General features: G+C 46.2%; 1 protein-coding gene across 5 annotated transcripts in view; it reads left to right on the forward strand.

The window, feature by feature from the left end:
- The window catches only part of BRDT (bromodomain testis associated), a 62,178-nt gene that overhangs the window by 12,557 nt on the left and 36,056 nt on the right, over nucleotides 1–13,565 (forward strand). For 4 of the 5 annotated variants that reach the window (XM_084758039.1, XM_084758042.1, XM_084758043.1 and 1 more), the window contains exons 2-5: nucleotides 3,656–3,895; nucleotides 6,054–6,191; nucleotides 7,610–7,724; nucleotides 13,302–13,468. In XM_084758039.1, the coding sequence (XP_084614165.1) occupies nucleotides 3,707–3,895; nucleotides 6,054–6,191; nucleotides 7,610–7,724; nucleotides 13,302–13,468 (609 nt within the window). In that variant the 5' untranslated portion in view covers nucleotides 3,656–3,706. Of the gene's footprint in view, nucleotides 1–2,956; nucleotides 3,092–3,655; nucleotides 3,896–6,053; nucleotides 6,192–7,609; nucleotides 7,725–13,301; nucleotides 13,469–13,565 lie in introns of those variants that run through there. The other variant, XM_084758041.1, reaches the window with a different exon arrangement.

Genomic DNA, 13,565 nt, shown 5'->3' on the forward strand with positions numbered 1-13,565 from the left:
GAGCCTTGCATCCATTTCCCCAGGACTAAGATGGCAAGCAGGCTCCCTCTGCCACGCCCTGCTTCTTAATGAGGGTATTTTTGTGGCAAAGCACTTTACTGGCTGAGCTATCTCTTCCTTTTTAATGATGCTTTACATTTTATTTTATTTTCACTCATGTATGTGTCTCTATAACACGGGTGCCGGTGTCCACACAGTCCATAAGAGGATATTGGACACCACGGAGCCAGGGTTACGTTGGGAGCTTCCCGATGCCCGAGCAGGGAACTGAACCCGGGTCCTCTGGAAGAGCAGAACACGATCTTAGCAACTAAGCCATCTCTCCAGCTCCTGAAATTTCTTATAATAAATATTGTGTCTGATTTCCCAGTGAATGCCACTAGCTACGTGTAGCCAGATGTTACGCGGTTAGATGTGGGAAAATAATATGTATGATTATTAACATAAGAACTTTGGGGCTGATGAGATGGCTCAGCAGGTAAAGGCACCAGAGAGTGAGCCTGGTGATCAGGGTTAAGTTTCCAGAACACACGTGGTGGACACAGAGAACTGACTAGAGGTTATCCTCTGACCTGCACACGCATGCTATGGTACACATGTGCAACATGCCTATGTTCATACAATAATAAATAGCTTTTAAAGCTGGCTGTCCAGGCTTCCTTCTCATTGAAACTTTAAAATGTAAATGTTGCAGATAACACTTTGAAAAGGTTACTTTCCCCTAAGAGACTGCTTCTGCTCACCCCATACTGTAACTACATAGATGTACTTGACAAACAGAAGCTTCTGTCCCTCCAGACGCCATCCACACACTCGGTGGCGGGAGGGCGTGCATGCCTGTCGTCCCAGCTTGAGAGGCAAAGGGTTGCCATGAGCTGGAGGCCAGTTTGGGCTTCTCAATAAGATCCTGTCTAAAAGAGACAGACAGACAGATAAGTAGCTGTCATTTGGGAGGTAGAAGCAAAAAGATTAGGAAGTAAAAAACATCCTAGACCATATGCTAAGCCTGAGGTAAGTCGGGATACGTAAGGCCCTGGACGACCCCGCCCCACGTCCCCTACAGACCACAAAGCTGACCCTTTCAGCCCCGGCATGTGAGAGGCAGAAGCTGTGGGATCAGGAGTTCTAGGTCATCACACAAAAAAGAAGGAAAACAAAAAGAAGAGAGATTATGTTGTCTCCACAGTGGGATGGCACTCGCTATAAGAGGGAAGGAGGGGCTGGTCAGGGCCTGAGTGCCAGGAGCCCTCGGTGCCTCCAGAGTTAGCTCCTATTTCAAATGGCCCATCACCCGCCTCCTCTGGCATCACCCAGGGCCACCTTGCCCTTGGCTGGCCTCTGAGGACACCTGCGCATATGGCTACATACTCAAGCACACATACACATATAAGTAATTAAAAACATGAAAATACAAACTTCAAAAGGAAGGTAATGGGCGCTAAGGTCATCTGTAGGACAGGGTAGAATTCTTATGTAGCAGGAACGTTGCCTCAGGTTCAGCAGACAGCACTACTGTGCGTGGGGGGTGCTGCAGTGGTGGCAGCTGGCACACACCCGTGACCCCAGCTCTGAGGAACCTGAAACAGGAAGGTTGCAAATTCCACGCTAGCTCTGGCTACATGTCAACAAGGGGGATGAGGAAGAAAATCTGACATTCTGTGAACATGGATGAATCTTGGGGATTTTAAACTAAGTAAAATAAACCACTTATTTAAAAGTATAATGTGCTTGCAAGATGGCTGAGCATGTAACATGCCTGCTGCCAAGCCTGATGGCCTGAGCTTGACCCCTGGGACCTACATGGTGAAGAGAGAAATACGGTTTTTACAAGCTGTCTCTCCCCTCCACGTGCAAACCCTGTCACACACAAATAAATGTAATTCTAAAAATTAAGGTGAATGCTGTGTGATTCCACAAATAAGAGTGAGCATTGGGTCTGGTACTGCAGGCCTAGAACCCCATCTGCTTAAGAAGCCAGAGCAGGAGGGTCAGCAGTTCAAGACTCTCCTGAGCATAGAGAGACTGACCTTGTTTCCAGAGTAATAGCAGCAGCAGAAACACAGTGGTGGGTACAAGGGTGGGGGGCCAGCGCTGGCGGCAACCAAGGGTGGGGGGCCAGCGCTGGCAGCATGTGCCCTGTTTAGTGGGTGTAAAATGTGAGTGTTGGGGGTAAAGACATGTTGGGCACTAGTTTCAGAAAAATATGAATATATGCAACAATACTGAAGTAAGGGCTTAAAACAGCTTAAGACGGTGTCCACGCGGGCTTTATCACAGCGTGGTAACTAGGCATGAGCGGTTTTCATACAAACGGCTCTAAGCGTGGGCAGTCAGCCAGCCACTGCTCGTTTCCCTAACTTACTTGAGAAACTATGCACACATTCCTGGTACCTGCACTGTGTCTCCACAGTAGTGATGTCACCTAGGCAGCTTAGGTAGACAGTGTGCACCAAAGAGCCAGCCTTTAACACTCGGCATTTCTCTTCATAATGCATTTGTTTTCCATTTTACTTTTTTGTTTTAGTTATTGTTGTTGGTGTTGAAGCTTGGACCAGGGCCTAGCCCTGCCTAAGCCCATGTCCCTGCCACTGAGGTATACTCCCAGGACCTGCGAATTGGAGGGGGTTTTGTGTGTGTGTGAGTGTGTGTGTGTGTGTGTGTGTGTGTGTGTAGTTTGCCAGCAAGTGCCTTTACCTGCTGAGCCATCTTGTTGGCCAGAACACTGTTTTTAGACATGGTTATCTCATGTGTATGTCCATGTGTGCATGCAAAGGCCAGAGAACAACTTGTGAGTGTTGAGGAACTGGTGTTTTTAAATAAATTACTTTATTTAACTAGCAAGGGAAACTTGGGAAAAAATAAGCCACAAAATCCTTTATTCTTTTCCCTATGTCCAATGAACAACTACAGAAAACCTAAACTTTAACATCCCTGCTACTTATTTTTATTAGGAATTTGTAGACTTTTCCTGCTAAGACCTCAATTTGTATTTTTGAAGAACAGAAAGACATTCTGTGAAGTGTGGAAATAATTTAAATCATCTAAGACTAAAACATGCAGTGAAACAATGTATACTATTTGTATAAAAAAGGTTAGTATTTATTAACAAATGTGTCAGTTGTCCTTTTTATTCCTGGCCCAAGATCTAGTGGTTTGTTTTGGGTTTGTTGTTGTTGTTGTTGTTGTTTTGATGTTTTTGATTTTGAGGCAGTCTTTCACTATGTAGCCTTGATTAACCTGGAATTCACAATGAACGTATAGAGCTCTGTCTGCGTCTGCCTCCTGAGCGCTAGGATGAGGGTATGTACCACCATGCTTGGACATTTGTAAATGGACATTTAAACAAATAAAATGTGCAGACTCTTTCTTAGCTGTGTGTGTGATTACGTGTGCTATAATCCTAAGACTTAGGAGACTAAAGCGGCAAAGTCTTGTCTGCGGCTGGCCTGGGCTGCGTGCATAGGTGTGAGACCTGTCCAGCAAGCAGCAGCAGCACAAAGCCAGGCGTGGTGCTGAGCTACTCAGTGAGCAAGGTCAGCTCGGAGACATAGTGAGACCCGGCCAGAAAACAAAACAGCAAAAGCTACTCTTTGGGCTCTTATAAACAACAATGTTTAAAGTACTTGTGTTTGTTTTTTGTTTTTTAATTTTTCAGGACATGTCCTTGTAGACAACGTTAAGATACCAGGACCTGAAGTGATTGAGAATGTCTCTGTCAAGTCGACAAACAGCTATTGTTAACCCCCCTCCACCAGAGTACCTAAACGCCAGGAAAAATGGGCGGCGCACGAACCAGCTGCAGTTCCTGCACAGGGTGGTGCTGAAGGCGCTGTGGAGGCACAGCTTCTCCTGGCCTTTCCAGCAGCCTGTGGACGCCGTGAAACTGAAGCTGCCGGTGAGCGTCTTACGACATGTTCATTTTTAAATTACATTTTATTTTTTATTCATCAGTGTGTACAAGCATGGGAGGGGGGCACGCACCCTTCTGGGTATGTGTGGAGGCCCGAGGGCGTCCCAGGGATTGAACTCAGGTTGTCAGGCCCACAGGGTCACTGCTTTGCCCGCTAAGCCATCTCGCTGGTCGAGATCTCAGGTGGGCGGACCTTCCGAGGAGCCCTGAAGCCGCTGTCCCAAGGGGAAGGCCTGCACAGCAAGTTCTGATGACATATGGGAGGGAAGAATTCAGTGGCCGCGTTCAGCTCCGTCCCCTGTGGTGTCAGCGTCCCCCACTCCCACATGGGGCCTCACGTGGGAACAGGGTTTGGGGCACGTGGAGGATGCTCTGCTCTCAGAGAACATAGGCAAGTCTAGGCTGATAACTTCCGTTTAGAGTAAGCTTTGAAGGAAGCAATTTTATATTCTAAAAACTGTATTGAAAAGTGTGGGTGCCCACCACAAGCTGCGGTGCACACGTACAGGTCGGAGGGCAGCCTTTAATGCTGAGGAGTCAGTTCTGGGGCTCTGCCCGACTGTTTCTGCTGCTGTACTGTGCACCCCAGGCTAGCTGGCTTAGCTCTGCCTCCCACCTCACCAGGGGAGTACTCAGATTACATATGTGCACCACCACATCTGGCTTTTTATGTGGTTCCGGGGGGTGGAGCTCAGGCCACGACGCTCGCTCAGCTCATGCTTTTGCCAACTGAGCCATCGCCCTGGTCCAGAGCCTACCAGTTTCATTGTTTGTCTGTTTAGGAGTTTACATGTCAATTTTAAAGAGAAAAGTCCACCACTATCTAAGGAACAAATGAGATGGGGCTGGAGAGATGGCTCAGCAGGTAAGAGCAGTGGTGTCTCCCAGAGGACCTGGGTTTGCTTCCCATCGCCCGCATGGCGGCTTCTGCGGTCTGTAACTCAGGTCCAGGGCCCAGTGAGACCGGAGGATGATCAGGCAGGAGCGTCAGAGAACAGCGCCCCCTTCTGGCCTCTGCAGGCACATACATGCTCCGCAGATACATATGTGGGCAAACACCCATACACATAATTTTTAACTTATTAATATTATAAAATATACATAATTCAGTATGATTATTCAGCACCACCAAAGATTGTCCTAAGTGTCTCCCCCACTGAGAAAATGAAACTGAATGTCCTGGCCATTGATGATCTTATTTTAACAGTTCAGGACAAACCGTGTAAGTTACCTAGCTCTAGCCTGCCCAGCAGCCTCCTGATGAACAGTTGCAAGCTTACCTTCTCTGTGAAGGCTTCCTTAACACTGTTTAGCAGACTTACTTGTGTCACAGGGCACATTCCACTTTAAGTCTCACTGAACCTTTTAATCATGTTCAATCAGCAGGGTGATCTGTGCTGTGGTCAGCGAGTCAGGGAACTGGGATTTTCTTTTGAACCTGTCAGATTCCATAAATACTGCCCCTCCTAATTCCCTTCTGTTTGTATTTTTCAAAAATAATTTTTAAAAACTCTTGTGTTTGCCAATTTTTTAATTTTTTCAGTATTTATTTGTGTGTGTGTGTGTGTGTGTGTGTGTGTGTGTGTGTGTGTGCACCAAGGCAGGAATATGGAAATTGGAGGACAGCTTTGGGAGTCAGTTCTCTCACCCCATCGTGTGGACAGAGGGAGCCAAGGCAGGTGGCAGGCTTAGTGGCAGGTGGCAGGCTTAGTGGCAGGTGGCAGGCTTAGTGGCAAGCACCTTTACTGGCTGAGCATCTTGCCAGCCCTGCCTGTCTCTGCTAACCTAAGAGGCGTCCCCTTTTCTCTGAAAAGTAATGTGACAACGAGCTTTGGTTTGTGTTAGCAAAGGCTCTCTCTGGCTTCCCCGCTGTGTCTTTGACAAAAGTAACTCTGTGAACGTTGTGAACTGTATATCAACAGTTGAGGTGAATTCCGTCTTACGTGTGGTGGGACCACACCTGAGGCCTCACGCACACGAGCGGAACACCTACACTGAGCTGCATCTCTGGTCTGCTTTTAATGTTCAGTGTTGCCTTACTGTGGTACCAGGATGGCTCCCAGGGCCGTGTGTGTGTTAGTTTAGTCTCCACCACAGGGTGCTCCCAGCCCCTCCTAACAACACGGCTTCTTCACGCCCACAGGACTATTACACCATCATAAAAACCCCCATGGATTTAAACACAATAAAGAAGCGGCTGGAAAATAAATATTACATGAAGGCTTCCGAATGCATCGAAGACTTCAATACAATGTTCTCAAACTGTTATTTATACAACAAGGTATGCACGCTTTTGTTGCACTGCTGTCCTTTGCTGTGATGTGTACAAGACTGTGTAATAAAGTAGTATGATTTCCGACTCCAGTTTCTGGTTAGGAACTCGACGCGCTGCCTTAGAGAGGAGGGGGCAGCTTGAGACAAGGCCTCCGTACCAGCCCTGCTGCCCTCAGGCGGGAGGTCTTTCTGCCTCCGCATCTGGAAGGCTGTGATCCAGGCTTGTGCCGTCGTATCCAGCTTACACCTGCTGTCGAGATGCTGGCTCTACCACTCTGTTGTGTGTGAGCGTGCAGGGCTCGAAGGAGAGCTGCTCTCTCTGCGGCCACGGGCTGTGGGCCGGAGCTCAGCTCACTAGGCTGATATCACCAGGGTTTGTTCTGTTCTGTTCTGTTTTGTTTTTACCAATTCTGAGCTATCTTGCTGGCCCCAGTCTGCATTTTTTAAGTAAAATGTTTCTCATTGGATTTCATTAAATCTATTTGTTCAACTTGTTTTGTTTTGTTTTCCGGCCTGTTGGCTGAATTTTCGCCTGAATAGCAGAAATGTCTTATCCTTTAAGAAGTCAAATACCAAAGACTGGTAACTCGCACCTGTAACTCAGCAGGCTGAGGCAGGAGGGCTTTATGAGTTTAAGGGCATCTTGGGTAACCCTGTCTCAAGAAGAAAGAGAGCGGCCTGGGACAGCTCTCTGTGGCCATTGTGATTTTCCTCTGTCCTTCTGATTTTTTTTTTTTCCTTATGATTTCTAATTACGAGAGGCAACGTGCTGACATGGTGATCTTGGTGACATTTTCTAGCCATTGCCAAAATAGTAAACTAAATCACAGACTTTGCAGTGTTGAAGACTGAACCCAACAAAGTTGTTTCTCTTGGGAATGTTTTCGATGTCAGGCTGCTGCTTTTTAAGTTTACTTAGTAGTAGTAGTTTTTTGTTTTTTGTTTTCTCAGCAGTGCAATAATGCTGGTGGAACGCTACAGGGAGTGCAGATTTCAAACCCAGCGAGTGTACAGAGTTACTTAGTCACCTCAGACCATGAAGTGCGTTGCTCAGCAATGCCGAGCCCACTCAAGAGTAGAAACTGTCATTGCTGACTCCTTTTTGTATTTTCTTTTTTTAAAAAAAAGATTTTATTTATTTATTATATATACAGTACTCTGCCTGTATGTACACCTGACTGTCAGAAGAGGGCAGCAGATCTCATTATAGATGGTTATGAGCCACCATGAGGTTGCTGGGAATTGAACTCATCACCTCTGGAGGAGCAGCCAGGGGTTAGCCGTCTCTCCAGCCCCTTTTTCCTGTGTGTCTGCATTGCCTCTGAGTCCTGCCTAAGCATGCTATGGTATATCCTATAATGAAATATGGCACGGCAACCCCCCGCCCCCGATGTATCCTTACCATATTTTCAACATGTTTTCTAGCCTGGAGATGACATTGTTCTTATGGCCCAAGCTCTAGAGAAGTTATTTATACAGAAATTAGCTCAGATGCCACAAGAAGAGCAAGCGATGGGCGGTAAAGAGAGAATGAAAAAAGGTAAGGCCAGGGTGAGCAGTCAGCACTGACACTGCCTCGCTGGTGTAGAGTGTGTGTGAGTGTGTGTGTGTGAGTGTGTGAGTGTGTGTGTGTGTGTGTGTGTGTGTGTGTGTAAGTGTGTGTGTGTGTGTGGTGTGTGTGTGTGTGTGTGTGTGAGTGTGTGTGAGAGTGTGAGTGTGTGTGTGTGTGTGTGTGTGTGTGTGTGTGTGATGTGTGTGTGATGGAACAAAACAAAAATTTGAAAACAGAGTCCTTTAAAGGACATAAATACCTGAAAGCATCAAATTGTCAGTGTCTTGTAGGCATTACTATTGCTGTTCCTGGTGGCTCTTTGTGCCTCTGTGCCGCGCAGTGCCGAGTGCTCTCTGCTTATACCCCATTCTCTCTTCTTCTTTTTCTTTTTTTTTGGGGGGGGTGGGGTGGGGTGGAGTTTTTTGTTTGTTTGTTTGTTTGTTTTTTGACAGGGTTTTTCTGTGTAGCCCTGGCTTTCCTGGAGTTGTTTTGTATATGAGGCTGGCCTTGACCTCACAGAGATCTACCTGCTTCTGTCTTCTGAGTGCTGGGATTACAGGTGTGCACCACCGCACCTGGCTCTTATATGCCTTTTCTTAATTTATACTGTGAGACAGAGTTTCTCTGAGTTGTCCAGGCTGGCCTTCAGCACGTGGTCCTTCTGCCTCTGGCCTGTGAGTGGCCAGGGTTACCCGCCTGCACCATCATATCTGGCTCTGATGAAGTTCCATAGTTGATCGTGGTATTTACATGAACACATATGAAATTAATTTGAACATTCAAGTAGGTTATTATAGAGCATCATCAAGTGCTTATTAGTTCTGTGTCACTCAAAGCAGATTATAGTAAGTTCCTTGGCCATTCTGTGCTGACAGCGGCCTCATCTTTACAGGAAGATGGTGACATTTTGTGTTTGTGAATGTTACACGTTTGTAGTTAAATGGTGAAATAGAGGAGGCTGCAGTCTGCTGCTGACAGTTTAAGGTGGGTTATGTCTTAGGAGAGTTTTCCTGATCGGTCATGCATGATACTCACTGATCATTAAAGTTCCTATGTCAGCCAGCTACTGTTGCACACATCTGTAATCCCAGCACAGGTCGATCTATGTGAGTTCAAGGCCAGCCTGGTCTTAAAAATTGAGTCCAGTACAGCCAAGGCTCAAAGAAAGAAAAAAGGTGTTGATCTCAAGTCTGACAGTGCATACACAGGCTCCTCTAAGAGGGTTAAAACAAGCTTTTCTGAGATAGGCAGCGACAGTGTAGACACAGGCTCCTCTAAGAGGGTTAAAACAAGCCCTTCTGAGGTAGGCAGCAACAGTGTAGACACAGGCTCCTCTAAGAGGGTTAAAACAAGCCTTCTGAGGTAGGCAGCGACAGTGTAGACACAGGCTCCTCTAAGATGGTTAAAACAAGCCCTTCTGAGGTAGACAGTGACAGTGTAGACACAGGCTCCTCTAAGAGGGTTAAAACAAGCCCTTCTGAGACAGGCAGTGACAGTGTAGACACAGGCTCCTCTAAGAGGGTTAAAACAAGCCCTTCTGAGGTAGGCAGTGACAGTGTAGGCACAGGCTCCTCCAAGAGGGTTAAAACAAGCCCTTCTGAGACAGGCAGCACATGTATGAGGATAGTGTTTATATGGTGTTAGAGTAAGAGGCTAATTATTGATTTAAATTGTAATATCTACCAAGGGAAAGGTTATAATTTTTCTTCAAAAAGTATTTTATGCTGGGCAGTGGTGGTACACACCTTTAATCCCAGCACTTGGGAGACAGAGACAGGCAGATCACTGTGAGTTCAAGGCCAGCCTGGTCTACAAAGTTAGTCTAGGACAGCCAAGGCTACATGGAGAAACCCTGTCTTGAAAAACCAAACCAAACCAAACCAAACAAACAAACAAACAAAACAAAAACAAAAACGTATTTTACGGTTATGAGTGGGTTTGCCTGCATTTATGTCTGTGCACCACATGCATGCACACGGAGACCAGGAGAGGGCGTCAGACCGTGTGGAATTAGAGTTCCAGATGGTTGTCAGCTACCACGTGATTCTAGAAATCAAACCTGGGCCGCTGAAGAAACATACCCTGGTTTTAATTGCTAAGCCATTTGTCCACCTTTTACATATTTTAAATTTGTTGGGTTTTTTTTCTCCCTCCCTCCCCTCCTTCCTACCTTCCTATGTCACGTAGCCCAGTCTGGCTTCAAACCAACGCCGTACACTGGGAACTTTGAACTCCTAATCCTCTCACTTCTGTCTCCCAAATGCTAGAACTGTAGGCATATACTATCATGTACAGCGCTTAAATCTTCCTCCTCCTCTTCCTCCTCCTCCTCTTCCTCCTCCTCCTCTTCCTCCTCCTCTTCCTCTTCCTCTTCCTCTTCTTCCTCTTCCTCCTCTTCCTCCTCTTCCCCTTCCTCTTCTTCCTCCTCCTCCTCTTCCTTTTCTTCCTCCTCTTCCTCCTCCTCCTCTTCTTCCCCTTCCTCTTCTTCCTCCTCCTCCTCTTCCTCTTCTTCCTCCTCCTCTTCCTCCTCCCCTTCCTCTTCTTCCTCCTCCTCTTCTTCTTCCTCTTCCTCTTCTTCCTCCTCTTCCTCCTCCTCTTCCTCCTCTTCCTCCTCCTCCTCTTCCTCCTCTTCCTCTTCTTCCTCCTCCTCTTCCTCCTCTTCCTCTTCCTCCTCTTCCTCTTCCTCTTCCTCCTCTTCCTCCTCTTCCTCTTCCTCTTCCTCCTCTTCTTCCTCCTCCTCCTCTTCCTCCTCCTCCTCCTCTTAGACAAAACAGGGGTAGTGTTTGAATCTGAGTGTATTTTGTAGGCAAGTGAGTTAGGTTTTTATACACATTTTTGGAAATGAAGTGTTTTTGTGGTTACATTATTTTTCACTCAAGGAAATTAGGCAGTCATACACAATTCAAAATACAGGGTGCAGAGTAATAATGTCCTCAATCTGGAACCATCATTCTTAAGTCGTTAGGTTGGTGTGCATGCGCCCTCTTTATCAAAGGTCAGTGTTCTCTCATTATGCCAAACATCTGTGTGTCAAGACAGTTTTTTCTTAGCCCTTCTGTCACTATCTGGAGCTTTCTTAAACACTATTTGTAAGTCATAATATAAAATATGATTAATCTTTAGCTTTGTTTTTATTAGCAAGTGGGGTGGAACTTGGTGGTAAAACTCTGAATGACCCTTGGCTGCATAGAGGTCTCCTAGCAACACAGTTACCTTTGAAAAGTTCTGATAAGGAAGCAGGTCAGAGAGAGAAAACAGAATGTTGTAAAACAAGAAGGCTATGATCAGTTACTCCTGGCAGGAACGTCAGACCCGTTCCAGGAGGCTCTCCCTGGGGGGGTCGTTGCCTCTGGTTTGTGTAGAATTTGCCACACAGACGCCACTGGAGGGGTTGTGACACTCTTCCTCTGCCTCTTCTTCCTCCTCCTCCTCCTCCTCCTCTTCCTCCTCCTCCTTCTCCTCCTCCTTTTAAAGACTTGTTTGTGTTGGGGTGGAATATGAAGGGAGCTTCAGGGACAGAGGATGCTGGAGTCCCTAGCGCTGAAGCTACAGGCAGTAGGTGTGGGAAACCCAAATGTGGGTCCTCTGGAAGAACAGGAAATACTCTTAACCCCTGAGCTACTTATCCAGCACCTTGAGTGTTTTTTAAGAAAAATTTAATATTTTTTTCTTTTTTCAGAAATAAGGGTTGAATTCCAAGTCTTGTGTAGGCTGAGTCTTAGGTTTATCGCTGAACTATGTCCCAAACCCTTTTAGTTTTTCATACTAAGACAGGATCTTACTAAGTCTCCCAGAACAGTATCAAATTCATGAGATCACAGGCATATTACAACTGCACTAAGTAAGACTTGTGTCAATTGTGCAAACAGTGGGTTTCACTGTTAGGTGTGAGGCCTTTGGTCATAGTCACCTTCTATATTACTTTTTCCGTCTCTTCCCCCAGCCCCCCCCCAGCTGTCTTCCACCTACCTACCCCCACCCCACCCCCAGATTCTACAGGAAAGAAAACACGCAATGTTTGTTTGTACGGTGTCCATTTTTCTACACTACGTGATTTCATTCTTCTCATGGCTAAATTGCACTCTGGTGTGTTTCCTTCCACATTGTCCGTCAGTCCGTGGATGAGCATCTGGCTGTTTCCTTAGTTTGGCTGTTACGACTAATGTAGTGACGTAGTCATCAAGATCTGTGAGAGAGCGCAGTCATCTGGTGGTTCTAGTTTTAGCTTCTTGAAGTTTCAAGTGAATTTTTAAAAAAGATTTATTTATTATGTATACAGTGTTTTACCTGATATACACCTGTAGGCCAGAGGGCATGAGATCTCATTGTAGATGGTTGTGAGCTACCATGTGGTTGCTGGGAATTGAACTCAGAACTTGTAGAAGAATAGACAGTGCTCTTAACCTCTAAGCCATCTCTCCAGCCCACTTCAAATAGATTTTAAAAGTAGACATATTAATATTCCAACCAGCAAGCATAAGATCTTTCTCGCTCTCACTGATTTGCTTTCATTTTCTTGGTGACAGCCATTCTGACTGGGTTAAGGTAGAATAGCAAGGCAATTCTCTCTCTCTCTCTCTCTCTCTCTCTCTCTCTCTCTCTCTCTCTGTTTCTGGAGACAGAGTTTCTCTGTGTAGCCTTAGCCATCCTGGACTCTCTTTGTAGACCAGGCTGGCCTCAAACTTACAGTGATCCACCTGCCTCTGCGTCCCGAGTGCTGCGATTAAAGGCGTGTGCCACCACGCCCAGCTCTTTTTTTTTTTTCTTCTTGGTGCTGGGAATTGAACCCATGGCTTTGTATATACTAAGCGTGTGCTCCTTCACAAAGCCACACCCCCAGTTCTGCCTCCTCCTCCAGGTGGACACCGTGACTCACTGGGCAGAGCCTATGCCTGTCCTATTCATTTTTGTACTACAGGATGTGGAATAGTGTCCATGATGGTATAAGCAGACAATCAATATCTATTGTGTTCTTTTAGGTCTCAAATACATTGTTAAACCTAATGGCCATTCAGGTGATCAGAGCAGAGCAGAGCCCCTTCCCCTCACAGAGCCCTTGAGTTGAGTTGAGAGCTCAGAGCTGTGGTAGCCAGCACCGTGCTAATACGACAACATATCTGAGAGAACTGACGTAAAGGATTCACGCCTGAGTTCATTGTTTGAGAAGCTTTAGTCTCTCTTGTTATTTTTGAGACATGATTTTACCATACAGCTCTGGCTGTCCTGGAACTCTCTCTGTAGACCAGGCTGACCTTGAACTCACAGAGATACATCTGCCTCTGCCTTCCCAGGGCTGGGATTAAAGGTGTGCATCATTACACCTGGCTTAAATTAAGATTTTCCAAAATTATACTTTAGAGATTTTGATATTTTGGGGTTTTTAACTTTTAAGAACTTTTGGTCTCTCAAGATTTCAGCATCTTAAACCATGTCTTTTGGGAATTGCGACCAAATTGTCAGCAACAGTGCACAGGACTTATTTTGCCAACTGAATTAGAATAGAGTAGGAAGTGGGAAAAAAAAAGTGTACTTATCAGGTTTTGACTTCAATTCTCATTTCACTAGATATTCAACAAAAGATACCAGTTTCCTCTGCTGAGGACAAACCCTTCTCCAAAGCAGTGGGAAGCCTACTTAAGCGGCAAGAGCTTCCTGCTGGCTGTCCTGAGGCGTCTCCCTTAAACATGGCTCAAGAAGGTGCCCCCACCTCTGACTCACAGACTGTGATCCAGGTAAGGTTAGTAGGTACACACGCACATGTACATACGTGTGGGGGGGGGGTGCTCACAGGTGCACAGGTGTGTGTGCCTACTCCTGCCTGTGTAGAGA

This window comes from Acomys minous, assembly GCF_964271855.1.
Source record: "Acomys minous genome assembly, chromosome: 15".
NCBI lineage: Eukaryota > Metazoa > Chordata > Mammalia > Rodentia > Muridae > Acomys > Acomys minous.